Genomic DNA, 18565 nt, shown 5'->3' with positions numbered 1-18565 from the left:
GTTTTCGCGCACTTGAAAATTTTCACTTTTCATTTAATCGCGAAAAATAGGCATTATCATTAAAAAATCTAAAAGCATGAAATACGTACTGCAGGAGTAATAATCTTTCGATTTAGGCGATAAAAAAATAATAGGAAACCATCCTATTCTATGCCAAGAATCTGAATCGAAAATAAGTATTTATTCCAATTCCACAATCACTTCAAACCAAAAATTTATAAACAACCATGCTTCCGGTAATCAGCTGAATTTTCACCCCCAGTAAGCTCAAAAACAAAACACACAAATATCCTGGCACTTTTGCGTCTGATTAATTTTTTTTAAAAGGATCGCGGACATTGTCGAAGAAGTGTAAAACTCATTCACGGATAAACCGCAGCCGGATAATTGGGAGTATTCTGTACATGCATCCAACATTTTTAGTTGAATATAAACCAATTTATTTAAAGCTCTTCTTAGGCTAGCAGTAAAATTATTTTTTTTTCTTTTTAGTTTATGAGAAAAACATTGTTTTATAAAAGTTTATTTCATGTTGTTATATTACCCATTTTTCGACACTTCACCAACTTCTCAAGCTAATTGCCATAATAAATCGATAGCCTTAGCTCATTTGCAGAAATAAATTGATTTTTTCATTAACTCCTGCTGAGTGGTTCTGCGATTCATTGCTATTCTTACGCGTCAGCCTCATGTTGTAGGTTGTTATTTACAACATTGTGAGACCAGATCTCCACCAAGTCATAAATAGATGGCAGAAACTATTGAGTTTCATAATTTTAATTGACTTAGTGATATAATGGCTGCATGAGGAGGATTTTTTTTTCTTTTTCTATTGTAACCTATCGGACCTTTACATCTACTGAAATCTTTTGATGAAGTGCAATTTCAGAACAGAGTTGACAACCCAAATAATCAAATATTTAAACTAGGAAAAAGTGAATTGCCAGTTAATGTCATCCCATTTTTCACAATGATGTCAACCAACTTCCATAATCTTCACTCATTTAATATCACAATAGCCTCATGATAAAGTTGTTCAAATAGTAAACGAGCAAATAAAAAGTGAAATGATCATGGCACATCCTAAATACACAGAATGCATATCTTTCATTACCATATTTTCCGAATATAGTCCCCCTCTGAATATAGCCCCCCCCCTAATTTTGATGCTTCAGTTTTGAGAAAAATTTTAAAAAATGCATAGGAATATAGTTCCCCCTTTACTTATACCACAGGCATTTTTGGAAAAAAAAAGCGGGGACTATATTCAGACAATAGTATTTTTTGGGCAGATGAATACGGTAAGACTCAATCTGAGAGACAAATACATAAGTATTGTCAATGAGATGCATTAGATGAATCCATTTTCCAATTATTTGTCCTACCTAAACTTTTATCATAGCCTTGAATGGAAATTCTTGATGATGATTCACAACATTTTCTAAGCCCGGGATAGGGGATGAATGCTTCAATGGACCTCAAAATCTTGAGCTACTATTTCCGACTCACTCCATCGTGTCATTCTTATATGCCATTCACAAGGCGTGTTTGCTTCTGATTTTAAAACCTGCGTTGATGCACTCTAAATACATAATGATACACATTGATAGAAAGAAAAACATACGTTTTTATGATTGCAAAACATGAATAGGGAATCTTATCAGAGCAACTAACCTTACTGATGAAGTCAGCCAATCACTCTAATGATATAAATTGACCTTTCTTTCATTACCAATGTCTCAGAAAATTCTCTAAACAATCTCACGGAGGAGCCGTGAAAAAATGTTGTATGAGGACTTCAAATCCCAAGTGAAGCCTTTCGACATCCCACCCAAAAATCTTTGAAGTGTAGGATGGCCCAGGGAAAGGAACTGACCCCCTTTCCCTGAGTGTATGAATTGTATACATCCGTGTCCAAGTCTGGTGTGAGTTATACCATAGAGTAAGCTTTTGCTCTTACTCTGTGGTTATACCTTCACCAATTAAAACCAACGTACTGGCTGAAACATTGAGTGAGTGAAGGAAGCAATTTTTATATTCACCATTGACATCAAGGGATTTCAAGCTTCATTTTATCATTTCAAGTAACATCATGATTTTCAGGAACAGTACACGACATTATACACAGACCCATTAACAGACATTATCAGTGCATGAGTACCGTATAAGCTCGTGTAAGAGGCGCACCTTTTTTCCCAAATGTTGCAGCGGAAAATGGGGGTGCGCCTCTTACACAAACTTCTTATCTTCCCCCCCTCCCCTACCCGGTCGCAAGTCCAAGGGGAACTGAGGGGCCTTGGTTTACAGCGTGAGTCAGTCATCTGAAACCCTGGGTCAAAATCAAGCGGCAGGTAGGGGAGTTTCTCCCTTAGTGACGTGTTTTTAAAATGCTCCTGTTTGAATTTCTCGTAAGCATCGCGCCGTCACGTCGGTACCCCAGAGGTGAACATTGAAAAGATCGCGCGGGGTGATTCGCTCCGGAGCGCGCGTTAAATTTACTGCCACGAGTGGGTATCCCGCGGCATTTATACTGCATATAGTAATCGCTTATCAAACGTATAGAAACGCGTAGTTTTGAAGGACATACCTGATTCGTCAACATCTATCTTGCCGAGCAATTTCCATTACGCTGAGCACCTGATTTTTCAAAAATTATCTTCAGACGCTAATATGAGGATTTATGCAACTGAAAATTATATTGGTGTCAAAACCTGCGGTTTAAAAAATTCGAACGAGTGTGTTCATTGTTGGACTAGCGCTGAAGGAGAGGTCGAGGGGAAGGAGCGCGCTCCATATTTCAAGCTACGAGGCTATGAGCGAAGGAGCAAGGGAAGAACACGTCCGATCTTGCATGTGACGTCGTTGAAGTGAAGAGGCGAAGGCACAGCAATGTGATATACGCAGTTTGCGTTGCCTGAAGTTTCCAGTCCGTCTCGTCTTGTTTGAATGCGCTCATGCTACGCTTGTTTCTTCCGAAATTGTGCTGTTTGGACTATGTTGAATATTAGTAGCCTTGTTTTAGCTATAAATCTTTGTGTCAATCAATTAGAGCTCAAAAAACTTAAATGCTGTCAGAATTACGTCGCGTTAGGTCTAATTCTTTTTAGAACCTCGTGCGTGTCATACAATTGCTGAAAGATATCGAGATATCTTCGAGCTCAGAAGGTGACTCACCTAGCATTTGACCTCCAGAAACTCGGAGAATTGAACCTGGTAGACCGAAAAAGGTCAGTTGGTGAGATGGGGTAGGGATGAAACGCGTTTCCATTGATCCCCTGTAACTTGATAATTTCCTATTTTCCTATGGAGTCCCGGGAAGGAAAAAAACGGCCCCTTGCACACACACCGAATTTGGACGGCCGGTAAAATATCGGCCGATATTTTACCGGCGAAGCGATGCTTGCACACACGCCGGATTTTTACCGGTCAAACGATAAGTTGCTATGTTTTTGAGCCGGCGACGGCGATCCACAGTGACAATGGCCGGCAGCTAACCGGCATTTAGCCGGTGCCGGCGCGTGTTCGGTACGTGTGCAAGCTCCAATGCTCTCCCATTGTTCACTATTGGAATGTGGACGGCCGATATTTTACCGGCCGTCCAAAATCGGTGTGTGTGCAAGGGGCCTTAAATCTACGACGTGGTTATTATCCTAAGGCGCTGAGATTGCCCCGATTGTTGTCCTATCTCTTGGGAAGGTTCATGCTATGTGCCTGTCGTGTTTTGCCTTAAAATTTTCCACGGCTGCAATTCTATTGCAATACTCCTGCGAGAGCTTTTAAACGAAATTGTTCGTGAGTAGGACAAGCAACGTAGAGCGATGACGTATGCGAAGAGAGGATCGGAACTCTTTCTACTCCCTCTTATGCCGCTATTACCGCCGCAGTTATCAAAATTTCCTCTTTCAAATAGTACTGAAAGAGGAAATTTCGATAACTGTCGAAATTCCAGGCATACGTCTGCAACACCGCACGATAGGATAAAAAAATACCGTAAAATTTTTTTTCTTTATAGCTTCCTTCCTCAAAATAGGGGTGCGCCTCTTACACGTGTGCGCCTCTTACACAAGCTTATACGGTAATCTATCACTAAGTGATTAAATTCAATAGCATTGACTCAAAGTCTTCATACACAAAAAAATAGGAAAAGTTCAATCACCTGCATTTGGCTGCTATATCTTGAACTTCCATTGCTGAAGCTAAAAGACCAGTTGCATAACTTTGAAGTGGCTCAATAGACTTTTCCGCCCAGGAAAACAAACGCAAAATAAGTCCTTCCATATCCTGCTTGGAGAAAACAAATACACAGGACAGATTTAGAGAAGAAAAAAGTAGCATATATAGGAGATGCATCTAACCTTAAGTTGTTATTCATAGACAACACCTCTCTTTACATGCTATTTTCACCACATCAAACAAGCAGAACATATAAGTACACAAGCTCACACACATGGTTTTTACTCTGACACTGAAATCACTTAGATCATAATTGTGTCGATGTTGTATGAAATATTTCTTGAAAAATCATAATATAGTGATGTACTTATAAAATAACTGTAACCCCTTGACTTTTCATTGTCTTTGATTGTAATTAGTGTAATGCAAATTCCAGACGGAAAAAATTATTCAAATTCCATTCCAAAAAATTCTTTCAACACTAAACATGTTCTTTGAAGTATTTGGAAATACATCTAACTATTACATTACATTAGTACATTACTAATACAGCAGTACATTATATTTTGATTTAAAAGTTAATAAGAAGAATAAATTCAATGTTTAAGAAATTTGCAGGATTCATTGAACCTTATGTTAAAACATAAAAATTCATCGAAATTTAGTGAAAAAATCTTAGCTTAGCCACAATGAATTTCACAATAACAAAATCGCTACTTTTTGAGCCTCTTGAATTTTCTTATGTCAAGGCTCTATTAAATTAATTTTGAACAGCAAAAAATTTGTAACCCAGGATAGCAAAAACTCCTCATAACGCATTTTAAAAAAAGTAGAATCTAGTGAATGAGAGAATTCCTCTGAGAGAACCTGTCTGAAAGATCCAACAACTCTGCCACTCTACCCACTTGTTCCTCAGTACTTTCCACCAGGCCAAAAAAAAACAACCATTTTCAGAACAATGAGTGGCTTAGGAAGGATCAGCTACAAGAGAATGGGCAAAATATGAACAAATTTGGTTTTCTTTTTGTGTTTCAGTTAATATGTTTTACATAGCTCTCATAATTGTGAAATTGAATGAAATAAACATTCAATGGAACATGGTAGACTACATAGGTTGGATTGTTCGATTGACCATGTTGCAGAGCTCAACAACCCTCATGTATATTAGTATCATCAATGATGTATGGCCACTAATGATATTCTTTCCCCAAATGTTATGCAAAATTCTAGCATCACTTTTCCAGTTAAGCATGTTTACAGGGCAGTGGTGGATACATATGTAGGTTTTTGCCCCCCCTTGTGGGGCCACTCGCATTGCCTAACACTGCAGAGCCACAATTGTAGCTCTTTTTAACACGTTGCGTACGGATGGCGAGAATTCTCGTCATTTTTTTCCCGAACGTTCCGGACAGATGACGAAGATTCTTGTCATTCAGGCACGTCAACCTAAACAATTTTAAAGCGAACAATACTTATTCGTTAGTACGTTTTCAGTTGTTGTTCATTATTCATATGAATTGATGCATCATAATGTTTGATTGGGTAACGTTATATTCCAAACATTAGCTTACCCCGGTACGCAATGTGTTATGATGACATTGCATTTTATATGTGTACAATCAGTTTAAATAAAACTTTCTTAAACTTCGCATACGGCTTGATTATTTTTCATTACGATAAAAGAAAAGGTAACTCAAAATATCTTTTGCACCCCCCCCCCCCCCTTTGAGTTTTTTCCGATATTTGCAACTGTTACAGGGATGCCATGTTCAAAATTTCATGTTCATCAGTGTCTTGAATCCACTAAATTTAAACCATAACGAACCTGGAAAACTGCTGAGGCTTCTAGTCCAGGCATAATATCCAGAACAAGGCGGCATACGCTAATGTTCAACTGCCTTGAATCCCTTTCTGGCATACCCAGACGCTCCCAGTAGTTGTCTCGTAAATAGTCATTCACCAACTGAAAATCATAACAATAAAGAAAGGAAAGAACAATATGAGTGCTTTGAAATTGAAACAACTCTTATGTGAATTTGCCAGCAAATCAGATTGCTTCAGTACCAGAAGATTCTAAATACAAAAAGTACCTAAGTTATGGATGATTGACTTAGAGCACTTCAAACATACCACTCCTAAGGCTCTACCTAAGGATACATTATCAAAGTAAATTCAACAACTAAAAAGGGGTAAGCAAAGGCAGAAAAGGAAAAAATATTTTATTGCTACCAAAAGATGATATAATCATTTAAAAAACAGGCTGATGAGAGAAATTGTTATAGGGGAAGGTGAGGCAGCTAGTGGAGATGAAGGCACAGCAACTATGTTTGTTATAGGTTCATCAGATTCAGAGTTTACACATAATATAAGACTTTCGGGCATAGTAAAAAATTTATCCTACCTTCAGTCAAAGTGCAGTAATAAAACAACATTTTTCAAGTTCAAAGATCCAGGAATCATAAAATTTAGCCAATAATACCAAAAAATTGAAAAAATTTTTCTTGAGTTTAATGATATTCTACACAAACAAAGATGCCATCTTAGAAGAGACTATGCCACCTGCAACACAACCTTGCTTTTTGTTCTTTTTCACCAACTCATGATAAATTGAGGGTATTTTTTCCCCCAAACCTACACCAAGCACTTTCACCTCTATCCAAGTAAGCGACATATGTTTAAAAGCCACTAAGTAACCCCATAATTGCTCTAAAATACTAATTAATGCAAAAAATGGTGAATTACAAGGTGTGATCAAAAAAAGACCGGACTGATTTAATTTTGCATAAACCGTTCAACAGATCTAAGCGAAACAAAAAATACTATCTTGCGACACATCTGACGACTAAAACGAGGTGTTGCATTTTTTTGCGTTGAGTCGCTAGGCAGCAGCAGCCCTACGTGTCTTAACCTGTTCATTGCCGCGTGCAACGGCAGCAATGAATGAGCGTGTATGCGTGAAATTTTGTTTCAAACAAGGTAAAAGTACTACAGAGACTTTGGGATGATTCAGTAAGCCTAAGTTAATAAAACTATGAGTCAAAGCCAGTGTTTTGAGAGGTACAGTCATTTAAATCGGACAGAACCTTGACAAATGAAGTTTCGCGAACTTCATTTCGCGAAGGCCTTCCACATCGACAGACCCTAACCATGTCAAATTGGTGAACGATTTGGTGCTGGAAAATTGCCGTTTAAATGTTAGAGAGGTAACCAATGAAGTAAACATTAGTTGAGGATCCTGTCAGACAACTTTGATAGACAGTTTGGGCATGACACGCGTTGCATAAAATTCGTCCCTCATGATAGTATTTGCACCACCATAATGTGCCAACTCACAAACTGATCGTGACTGAGTTTTTCACCAAAACCAGAACTTCTGTGATATTGCAGCCACCCTACCCTCCAGACGTGGCACCATCTGACATTTTATTTTTGTTTCCTAAGTTAAAATCTACCTTGCAAGGGCACCGATTACTCTATTGCGGACATTAAAACTAATTGTACAGCAGACCTGAAGAAGATACCAAGGGCGGCTTACCAGGCAGGGTTCGAGAGCTGGAAGAAACGTGGGCAAATGTATGTTGCCAGCCAAGGCATGTACTTTGGGGGTGACAAGTTTAATTAAGATGTATCTGTCGAAATAAACATGTTATAAAATCAGTCCTGTCTGGATTCAGATCAGATCACAGTTTACTGGATTTAGAGTGCCCCTAACACCAGTCCTTAGGGCAACTAAACATTCATTAGCCCTCACAGGGCATTTCCTCTCCTCAAATTGAATCTAAAAACTGAAATCAATTTGAAACAAAAGTTTATTTTCCTAATGAACTTTCTTGTCTTTGGTTATCCTAAGGGTAGGAGTCACTCTTTTCCTTCAGTCAACATGGAAGTCATCTTTTGATTATGGTAGTTGACGTCATCTGATTATGGCCATGTTGTATGTTTGGACCTTCATCTTGATTAGACGTCACTAGGCGTTATTACTTAGTATTAACAAGAGCCGCTTTTTCAATACACATAAATTAGAAAACTTAACTAACACTTACTCCCCAATGATAGTCTCAGTTGCATCAAGTAGTTCTATACTTAAAAATATGACATTTCAACAAACGTACAAGCCATAAATTTAAAATTTATTTACAAATCTTTCAGAGACATCTAATTCTAATAGGCACAGACTTTCATGACTGCTCTCCACATTCAAGGACGGTACACTATATCAGCTTAACCTGTAAATAGGCACCGAGCTCTTCATCAGATTTTCAAACAGTGATCATATCTCTCATATATTTTCATGGGCTTACATCCTTTGCACAAAATTCTGAATTTGACAGCATTATAGATAGACCACACTTAACCCATTTAAGCCCAAGCGGTCGAAAATGACCAGTGTATCATTTTATCCCAAGCGGTCGAAAACGACCTTGGGGTATTTTTTTTGTTCTACGCGCCGGCAATCCACCGATGTATCTACAATGTAACTTAAATGTAACATTTGACTTCTCGGAACTATGTGGGGTTGAGATCTCGCAATTTAGTCAGTGTGGTAGAGAGATCGGCCTCGTGAACTTCGGGAAGTCTATTCTACATTGGCATGTCAGGAAAAATGTCTCGGTAAGTTTTCCATTTTTTATTTAAGCACTAAAAAAACATGTATTTCATAAAATAGATAGCCTGTTTTATTGTATACCAGAGAATTACATGTTTATCTAGAGTCCTATTGAGCCTAGAGCCTATTTATCTATGAGTGGTCGTTTTCGACCACTTGGGATAATGCATGCTCTGCTTGCTTATTTTCCGTAGCGAATCGTGAGATGAAGGATTCGTTGTCCCGATGTTTTTGCCTATGGGTTTAAGACTGTCCCCCACTCTGAAAGTATAAATTCTGTAAATGCTTAATTGAATATTTTTATTTTCGTACAACCTATTAGTTTTATGTTCCTATGTTCATACACCTACAGCTATGTACCTACGTGTTTTCTGTTCTGTTCAGAGGGAAATGCCTCACCACCGCAGAAATAATAGAGGAGTGTGAGCGCTTGAGTGAGGATGATATTCCTGATTCAATTTATGTATTGCCTCCTATCCAAACATGTGATGAAACTGATGAAGATTCTGGAGATGAGGACGATTTTGACCCCAATAGATTGAATCGTAACCAGTTAACGGCTCCGGCGGAAGTGCGTTTCAGTGACCGTGAGGATAGGAGTGATGACATACCACATGACGAAAGTGCAAGTGCTTTTAAGAAGCTTAAAGTATGTGAATGGGTCCACGGAAGTATTAGTGATGTGGAATCTATATCAGTGCCTGAAGAAAAATGTTTTCTCCCTCCTCTCACGATCTAGGAACACTCCGAGGCAATTGACTTCCTGAAACTATTTCTCAATGAAGAAATTGTCGAAGGTTTGGTGAAACACACTTCAATGTATTCTTCCCAGAATTACCGGTTCCCTCCTTGTGAATCATGATGATATGTACGCGTTCATAGGGATTTTAATTCTATCGGGTTATAATTCATGCCCTCGCCGAAGAATGTATTGGGAAAATAGAGCCGACACCGAAAATGCACTAGTGAAAAACACCATGAGACGGAATCAATTCGATGAACTATTTCGCCATTTTCACGCTTGTGATAATTTGAATTTGGACGCCAATGATAAGTTTGCTAAGGTTAGACCACTTGTAAGTAAAGTCAATGAACTTTTCATACGATTTGCTCCATTAGAGAGTTTTGCATCAATTGATGAATCTATGATCAGGTACTTTGGAAAGCATTCCTGCAAACAGTTTTTGAAGGGAAAGCCGCTACGTTTTGGTTATAAAGCATGGTCATTGGCTTTGAAATCAGGGTATTGTCTTCAATTTATGTTATATCAGGGAAAAGATACTTCAAATGGTGAGAACAAGAAAGAATTTGGCTTGGGAGGGTCCGTTATTTTCAGTTTTGTAGATTTATTGGAGAGTTCATACCCCGGATTTAAATTTTCCTTGTTCTTTGACAATTTTTTTACCAGCTCTAAAGTAATTTCACAACTCTCAGAAAGAGGATTAGGTGCTACTGGTACTGTACGTGAAAATCGAACGGAAAAATGCACCATCACGTCAAAGAAGGACATGAAAAAAATGGAAAGAGGAACAATTGACAAACGCGTTGAAAAAGGAAGAAATATTATCGCAGTGGAATGGAAAGATAATAATGCAGTTTTACTTATGTCAAACCAATTTGGTGTAGAGCCTTTATCGAAAGCAACGCGGTATTCCTTGAAGGAGAAACGAAAAATTGAGATTCCTGAGCCAAATATAATTAAAATGTACAACAGATATATGGGTGGAGTGGATCAAATGGATAACCATATTTCCAATTATCAGATAGGAATGCGCGGTAAAAAATGGTACATGCCTATTTTGTTCTGGACCATTGATGTTTGCGTGAACAATGCATGGCTTCTTAGTAAATCGTATGGGTGTAGATGGGATAAGCTAGAGTTTTTACGTCAGGCTGTGGATTCACTCTGCAAAACCCATGGTACAAAACGAAAGGTCAGTGGTCCATTTAAAAAAAATAGAGTAAGTCAATGTCAGAAAGAGTTGGGGAGGCATTTAGTGGTAACTGCTCAACCAAGAAGAAACTGTGTTCATTGTAAAAACAAAACTGTGACTGCATGTGAAACGTGTAATGTCCCCTTACATGATAAATGCTTCATTCCATTCCACACTTAAATGATTATTATGAATGCCTGTTAATATTTAAACATTGTTTGAAATAAATAAAGTCAGAGGCTTGAAAATTTAATTTAAAAATGAGTTATGTTATTTGTGAGCTAAAGAAAAAGATTAGGGATCAGTGGGAGCTGACAATGAGTAAATTTATGTCCCATTATCCCAAGTGGTCGTTTTCGACCTCACCAGATAAACAATTTTCACGGTTAAAATTTTAAATGTTGTTTGTTTGTTTGCCACTTGTGTGACATTTTAATGCAAATTTAACATCCAAAACACTAAAAAAACATTTTTGGAATTGTGGGCATTTGGAGGTATTATCGAGTCCAGAATTGTGGGCTTAAATGGGTTAACACTGTGAATGGATCTGGAAGCTCAAGGAACAACTTCCTGCAACATATGTACATAGTAAGGAGGCAAAAAATCTCAAGTTAATTCAGTATCATCTTTCTGTATTTTCCAACGTATTCAGGTTACTATCTTTTGCACTTTCTATTTCACCTTCACAAGTTAGCTAAAAACCCTCTTTAATAAGTTCTCCATTACCAATACTTTCTCCTAAGTATTACCTAAATCAACCTCAATGTACATTCTTGTCCCATCATTTCCTTTCTGAGTCATTAGCTGAGACTTAGAGCAATCAGCGAACACAAACTTCCAGCCTGCAGGAGGAGGTGTATACATACTGGACCATAGCAGATATTGGCATCATCAGAACAGAGGATGTTGGGAAAGACCCATAACGCAATGTTGACACCATATATATAGACATTAACCCAGTAAGAAACGAGAGAAGAATTCATTCAAATGGCAGGAAAGCCTTGGTTCCTTATTCACGTTATTGAGCTCACAGCACTCTAGAATCACACTGAATCGGAAAAAAGCAAAAGGCAGCAGACAGGTTTGCACATGTGCCCAGTGGCGCAGCAAGGGGGGGGTTTTGGGGGATAAAACCCCTCCCAGAGCTCACAGAAATTTTAAAGTTAAATCTATTTTACTTAATTGGATTAATATTGCTTATATAATAGTGTGAGGGTTAATAAAATATCCCTCAGAAGGCCGTAAAAATCACCATTTTGAACCATTTCTCTTCATTTTTTTTTTGGGCAGAAGGCACCTCCCGCTTACCCTGGTGGGTATGCAATACCCCAAGCACCCCAGTATAAGTTGCGCCTGAAACCCCCCTAGCCTTAATTCCTAGCTGCACCCCTGCGTGTGCCATCCAGTCATTTGGGAGTCTACTAACGGCTAGCCTCCGAGACCTCAAAAACACTCCAACGTGACAGTGTATGGAAATTCAGGCCAATTGTCTTTCACCCCATTAATTTGAACACACAAAACGGGTGATCATGCTCATATACAGCAAGAGTTTATTCCTGAAATAATTTTGAGTATTCAGTCACTCAATCACTCCAAATCTTCATCACTTGAACACTTGGGTTAGTCTTAACTCTCTATCCCTCATGTACAACCATGTGAGGTTCAACTCGATTTCCTAATTCAGATGCTGGCCACTTGCGATGAGATGTTAGTTGGTCAGATAGGATACAAACTTCACTTGATTTACAATTAGCATGTATATTGCACATACTGCAACTCCTGTGACATCGATTAGCAATAATGGTATTATTACTATAAAACATTCTAATGGGAAGTAATAGGTCAGTGCTCAATTAATTCAATTCAGGTATTCATTTAAGATCACAAACCCAAGACATAGTTCATGCAGCCTAATACGTCGTTAATAATCAATGAAGACTTAGGCATAGTAGTATAAATCTAAAAATTTTCCAAGTGCTCATAAGTCACACATTCGCAAATGCCATAGCACTCTTCACACTTCTCTCAATAAGAAACTTAAGGCCATTGTTTTTAACCTCTAATGTCATACTGAATAACACAGTTGATTGCTGGGATACATAGATACTAGATATTTTTAGCTCCAAGGTACCTTTGTCATGAAAAGATCTCTCCGAAACAGGACTTTCAAAATCTGGCCAAGAGAACACGATGGATCGGCTCTAGAAGGATGTCTATCATCAAATGGGTCTGGGTCCATTTTCATGTAATTCTCTGTCTCTGCTTCGATGATTTCTGCCAACCTTGAAAACAAAAATATTTACAACTGAAAACAACACATTAGCAGGAATAAAAAATGTGGTTAATTTGACAAATGACCATGCCAATGACAAGATGTCCTCAATATCAGGCATTGCAAATCTTTAAACACTGACGAGAGCTCAACTTAACCACGTAATGAAATGTTATTTCAAGAGGTCATCCACCATCACAGTATTAGGTTAAGGACGATGAAATACATAGAATGAGTTGCGATTACCATCACCATATTTCGATGGAAAATAAATACGGAACAGGTACATATAGAAGGGAGAAGTGATGACGTATAACAGGATACAGGAGAAGAGTAAGTCTGTAGTACGAATCTTAATAAATTCTTTTCAAAGGTCGACCGAACATCAAAACATACCTTGTAAGAGTTGGCACTGGGTCGTATCCTGGTTGCTGATGATCTTCTACCCATTTCTGCAGAGTTTGTGTCGCTTCAGCCAACGCAGGATTCTCCTGATGAGTAACTTCCATAGCGGAATGACAGCTTACTTCAATTAAAAAACAAGGGAATTCAAACAGTGGATTCAATTCAGATATTAGTGGCGACTAACTCTACATTGTGAGGCACATCAGGAAATACATATAAGGTTAAACAGAGCATAATATCAGAAATATATCAATAATGCAGACGATAACATCGAAAACGATGGACCGCAAACATTTCAACATATTATGCAGTAACCACAAGACGATGGTCAAAAGTGCGAATATAAAAAACCTTGTAATTTTCTCAAAAATTATAATCTTATAAAAAAATAGCGGATTTATGATCCTTGATAAAAACTTACGTTTAATCACGACAGAACACAGTAAATTGCTCAGTAAGGTCGCATGTGCGGGAGAAACAGTTGAGTGACGACACTAACCACCGCTTCAATGGACCTCGCACGACGGATTTGGTCCTTTACCATTAAGTACGAGTTTTACGATTAAGATACTGTTACATAAAAACAAAAAATTGTATTTATAATATTTATCTTGCATATGGGAAATTATCATTATCTTTTTGTAATGAAAATATTGGCCGAGAGTCATTGGTGGCATCAATGCGAACTAAAAAGAATTGAAAAGATGAGCAGCGTCCATGTCTTTGCGCAAAAGTGGAAGTTTTGAAGTCAATGGAGACTTCAATACTTCAGGATAAATAGAGTATTCTGTTTATGATGTATAATACATGAATGTTGCACCCATTTTGTGAATGAAACCGGGCAATTGTTTAATTTTTGAAGCTAGTTCTTCGGTCTCAAGATGAGTCAAGGCCTCGCTCCGAGTAAAAGCACAGTGTATCTCTCCAATATTCCTTACTCTTTGACGAATAATGATCTTCATAAAATCTTTGAAAAGTATGGCAGAGTAGTGAAGTAAGTAAAATGCGTGGAGCCTCATATTTTATAAATTAGTGCTGACTAATTCAGTCGACTATTCTATGGGGTCCTTTAGTCAGTCCTCATAAATTTGTTTGTCCTGTTCTTCTCTGATAAAGTAACTGCAATCACAGCGAGAAATGGTTGTCCGCTTAGGGATTGAGCTTTCTATAGAAAGCTTGTTTGTCCTCAGCTATCATTCCTTTGACAGTGAGGAAAGTACTCAACTTCTTATCATCCTTTATGTTGTCACATCCACACACAAATTGAACCTTTCGATGTGGGACTCCTCCTTCCCGTCCAGCGGGCTTAGTAAGCCAATTACACTGGGTAATATGCTTTATCTTGTCGCCATCGTTATTTGGTGAAATAACATTGCAATCAACTCTAAAAAGTAACTTACTTAAACCTTTGGGCTTAATTTTGCGAAAATAATTTAAGACCATTGTGCAGTACAACTAAGACTGTGACACAAGTTTGAAATGGCAGTTTCCAATCTACCTTTTCAAATTCTTTATTAAATTAATGATGGGGTCCTGTTGCCTTAATTCCTAAGAGGATGTACATATTCAGTCAGTCGTCTTTCCTAAATGAATTTTAGTCATGGAGTTTCTCTTGTTCCTTCACATTAATTCTAACTGTTCATCTCCAACATATATATCTATCTTGTTTATAATCCATTGTTTTATGAAACTGATCAGAATGTATGATGAATGAGACTGAAGAGAAAGGTTTCTGCAGTTGACAGAGGCATTTGTACCCTATCTTTGGGATGATATTAGTCTCTCTCCCTCTCTGTAAACATCAAGGAATTTCTCCTATCATTTAGCAATGAATTGCTAAGCAATCTGATTTTGGACTAAATAACAGTTCCTGTTAAGTTAGTCCTAAAGATGTACCCTGGCAGTTGTTCATCTTGTTTCTTACTCTTATTTTCAGAGTTACTGTCGTGAAAGACAAAATAACTCGTAGGAGTAAAGGGGTAGCATTCATTTTGTTCTTCAGCAAAGATGATGCCCAAAAATGTGCTAGAGCTGTGAATAACAGAGAAGTGAGTTCCTCTTTATGAGGATTTTGGTTTCTTGTAATTGGAGAATAATCAGTGTACCAGCATCACAGCTATCTTATCCTCTTTTTCCTTCAAAACAGATGTTTGGCAGGACTCTCAAGTGCAGCATTGCTCATGACAATGGCCGTGCATCAGAATTCATTCGCCGCAGATCTTATCCGGACAAAAGTCGGTGTTATGAATGTGGAGAAGTTGATAGCCATTTGAGTTATGAGTGCCCCAAAAATGCCCTTGGCATCAGACAACCGCCTCCAAAGAAGAAGAAAAAGAAACATAATGGGGATGATAGTGATGGTGAAGTGGAAGATGAAGAGGATGAGAGTTATACTTCAAAAACGTCACATTTGAAGCCCTCTGTGGGTGTCGAACAAGAGGAATCTTCTCACAGTGAGCCCGAAGAGCCTGATTTGGAAACACTTAGTGCTGCTATTAAGTTGGAAGTGAGTGCTCTTGCTAATATTCACATTTCAGGTTAATTCGCTGTGGTTTTTCCACTGGGTCTAGTCCTCTGCTGATTAAGTTTGGGTATAACTCTGCCATAAAACTGAAGGAATTCATTCCTGGGTAAGACTTTGTGGCCTTAATACAGGTGGTGAAAAATTGTGTCTCGAAATGTTAATCCTGGATAAATCATGCCAGTGGAAACAAGACTGCAGGGCAGGCTCGTGAGGTTACACTCCTGGGGCAGGGTCCTAAGCCTTTGCTTTTCACCCTCACTATGGGATGGGGAGGACAAGGAAGGAAGCACCGCCACAATAGGAGCCCGACGATGCTTCCTGGGATAGGATAGGTGTGGAAGGGATGGTTGGGATGAAGAATCCCGCACCGTCAGAGGCGGACAGGTCGTACTACTAGTGAAACCATAATTTAATGTTTCTACAGAAAGGAAAAAAATTCCTATGAGGAAGGACATTTCAAAGATTTTTCGTAGATGGATAAATCATGCCAGTAGGAACCAAAATGACTCATAACATTTAGATCGAAACCACACTATTTTTAAACTACAGAAAGTTTGGTCCAAGCATTCTGATTGGCCGTGAGTTTTGTGCGCTACCACTGAGCTAGTGATCATGCATCGGATGATCTCTGACAGTCAAAGCTTTCAAGGTCGTTAGTTGTCCAAAACATTCGGCAATGGAGCAATCTCGAAGCCAATTGGAGTGCTTCTGTAGGTTAAAAATGGTGCGTTTTCGACCTAAGTATCATTATCAATTCTGGTTCATACTGGTATCAGCTATGCAGGGTTCAAAATTTGTGACACAATTTTCTCCTCCCTGTTGAAATGAATTTGTGTGATTAGGCAATAGTACTCTGCCTGATTCATCAAGACCAAATTGATATGTAGAGCAGGCAGATGCTATGACTGATAGACCAAAGAAGCTTTCGCGATCTGCGTGGAGGAGAGAAAATTCAAAAGAGATGTGGGTTGTGCTCTCAGACAATCGTGGCGGCCCATCATCTGCAAATCAAGTAAATAAGGAGGAAGACACACCACAGAGCTAATAATCAGTAGTCAGTTAGGAACTACCTGACCAGATAATGAGCATTATAAAGGAGGGAAACTCTTAACCTGCTATCAACATCCTTAGAACCATAGCAGTGTTAGCCATCCAAACGTCAGCAGCCAAAGACCTGATGCTGTAGATAACCCTTGAAGACATAGGTGGATCTAGGAGGGGATATGTGCCCCCCCAGAACCTTAAAAAATATGGAAAATTTCAATAAAGTCCCATTATCATTGCATTCGTTTTGTATTACGAGGTATCCTTGTGCCTCCCCCTCTCCCCCCCCAGAACAAAATACTGGATCCGCCCCTGCTTGAAGAATTTACCTCATTAGCTTGTTGGAAAACCTAACTTCTATATGTATATTTTACTCTCATTTATATTGTGGTTGATATGATCTGTTTATTTATGCATATGACCTGTTTCTACCTATTCCAGCAAGAGCAGGCTGAGCTGGAAGCATACCGACTTAAAGTTGCTACAGGGAACTATGATGATGCTCCATCTGCCTCTTCTCAAAAGAAGAAGATACGTCCTAGTGCATACTTCAGTGATGAAGAGGACGTCAGTGATTGATGCGTAGTGGTTGTGACAGGAAGAGAGGAGAACATTTACAGCCCTCCTGTGAAATCCATATTGAATTGAGTGACTCTCAGGTTGGTGTTAAATTGTTTAACTGATTTTCACGTCTCATTGAAGCAGATTGTGGAAATTATGCACTCGTTGTGTGCAAATTTACGGATGGTTTTTCTTTGCCTTCAAGGCGTTCGTTTTTTCCTATACCTGAAACCTACTGGAAGCCTTCGCAATGCAAAGCTCAATTGTTGAAGGCAGTATTTTGTGATATTTCTGTGAATATGATTTCTCAAGACTCATTCAAATTTTGTGGACTGGTGTAAGTTGCGTGTGCATATCAGGATTTCCATCTTACCATTGATGCTACCCCCACCTGGTGATGATTCATATAGACTATTATTGAATTGATATTACATATTATGGATTAGAAATTAAATTCAACTATGTAATTCTAATTTAATGGATGAAAGAAAAAAAACTTTCACCATCACCATATGAATTATATTATTTTAGGCCAAAATCATGCCAACAAACCAGGTAAACAAACGTATAGGTAATATTGTGTTACACTATTTAATTTATTAATTATTTTAATAAATAGTTATTGCTTTAAAACATTATACAATGACATTTTCACCAGTATGTTATAAAACAACCATATTTTCAGTGGCGTTACAAAAAATTAAATATGTACAATCAGACCAAACTTTCCTAAACATTTTGAGATGTTGCAAGCCATATGTGACGTATCAATAGGTCTCTGGCTTTTATTTTTTTGCAATTGTAATATAAATATGTTACAAGTATAAGGCTGCCTAAAGTGTATCCTGTTTCTTACTCGGTACACCCCCCTTCCTTGGATGACTCCCACTCCAGTGGTTGATATGTTTTTAAGATCTCGATCGAAGTCCTCCACTACTCTCTCGGAGTACCAGCGTCTGTTTGCAATGTTTCGATGGAATCATCCCAACCTTACCCCTGTTTACACAGACTGTTCAAAAGGGAACTGCTTGTGTATGTGCAGCATT

The 18565-nt window shown here is 38.3% G+C and overlaps 2 protein-coding genes across 2 annotated transcripts in view; one reads left to right on the top strand and one right to left on the bottom strand.

Annotated features, from left to right (window-relative positions):
* LOC124166457 (DDB1- and CUL4-associated factor 1) overlaps positions 1–13917 on the bottom strand; it is a 64723-nt gene extending 50806 nt beyond the window's left edge. The window contains exons 1-5 of the mRNA XM_046543987.1: positions 13812–13917; positions 13382–13511; positions 12845–12995; positions 5999–6136; positions 4157–4281 (exon numbers count right to left, since the gene is read on the bottom strand). Of these exons, the coding sequence (XP_046399943.1) occupies positions 4157–4281; positions 5999–6136; positions 12845–12995; positions 13382–13494 (527 nt within the window). The 5' untranslated portion in view covers positions 13495–13511; positions 13812–13917. The remainder of the gene's footprint in view (positions 1–4156; positions 4282–5998; positions 6137–12844; positions 12996–13381; positions 13512–13811) is intronic.
* Positions 13918–14094: 177 nt separating this feature from the next.
* On the top strand, positions 14095–18362 carry LOC124166599 (zinc finger CCHC-type and RNA-binding motif-containing protein 1-like). The gene is made up of 4 exons (XM_046544191.1): positions 14095–14384; positions 15327–15438; positions 15537–15896; positions 17400–18362. Exons 1-4 carry the CDS (start codon positions 14272–14274, stop codon positions 17535–17537), a joined length of 723 nt encoding a protein of 240 aa, XP_046400147.1. The 5' UTR covers positions 14095–14271; the 3' UTR covers positions 17538–18362.
* Positions 18363–18565: the final 203 nt, after the last annotated feature.

The sequence above is a fragment of the Ischnura elegans genome, chromosome 10, assembly GCF_921293095.1.
Source record: "Ischnura elegans chromosome 10, ioIscEleg1.1, whole genome shotgun sequence".
Taxonomy (NCBI): domain Eukaryota; kingdom Metazoa; phylum Arthropoda; class Insecta; order Odonata; family Coenagrionidae; genus Ischnura; species Ischnura elegans.
Note: the sequence above shows the minus strand (reverse complement) of the source record. Positions and strands in the feature narration are given on the sequence as shown.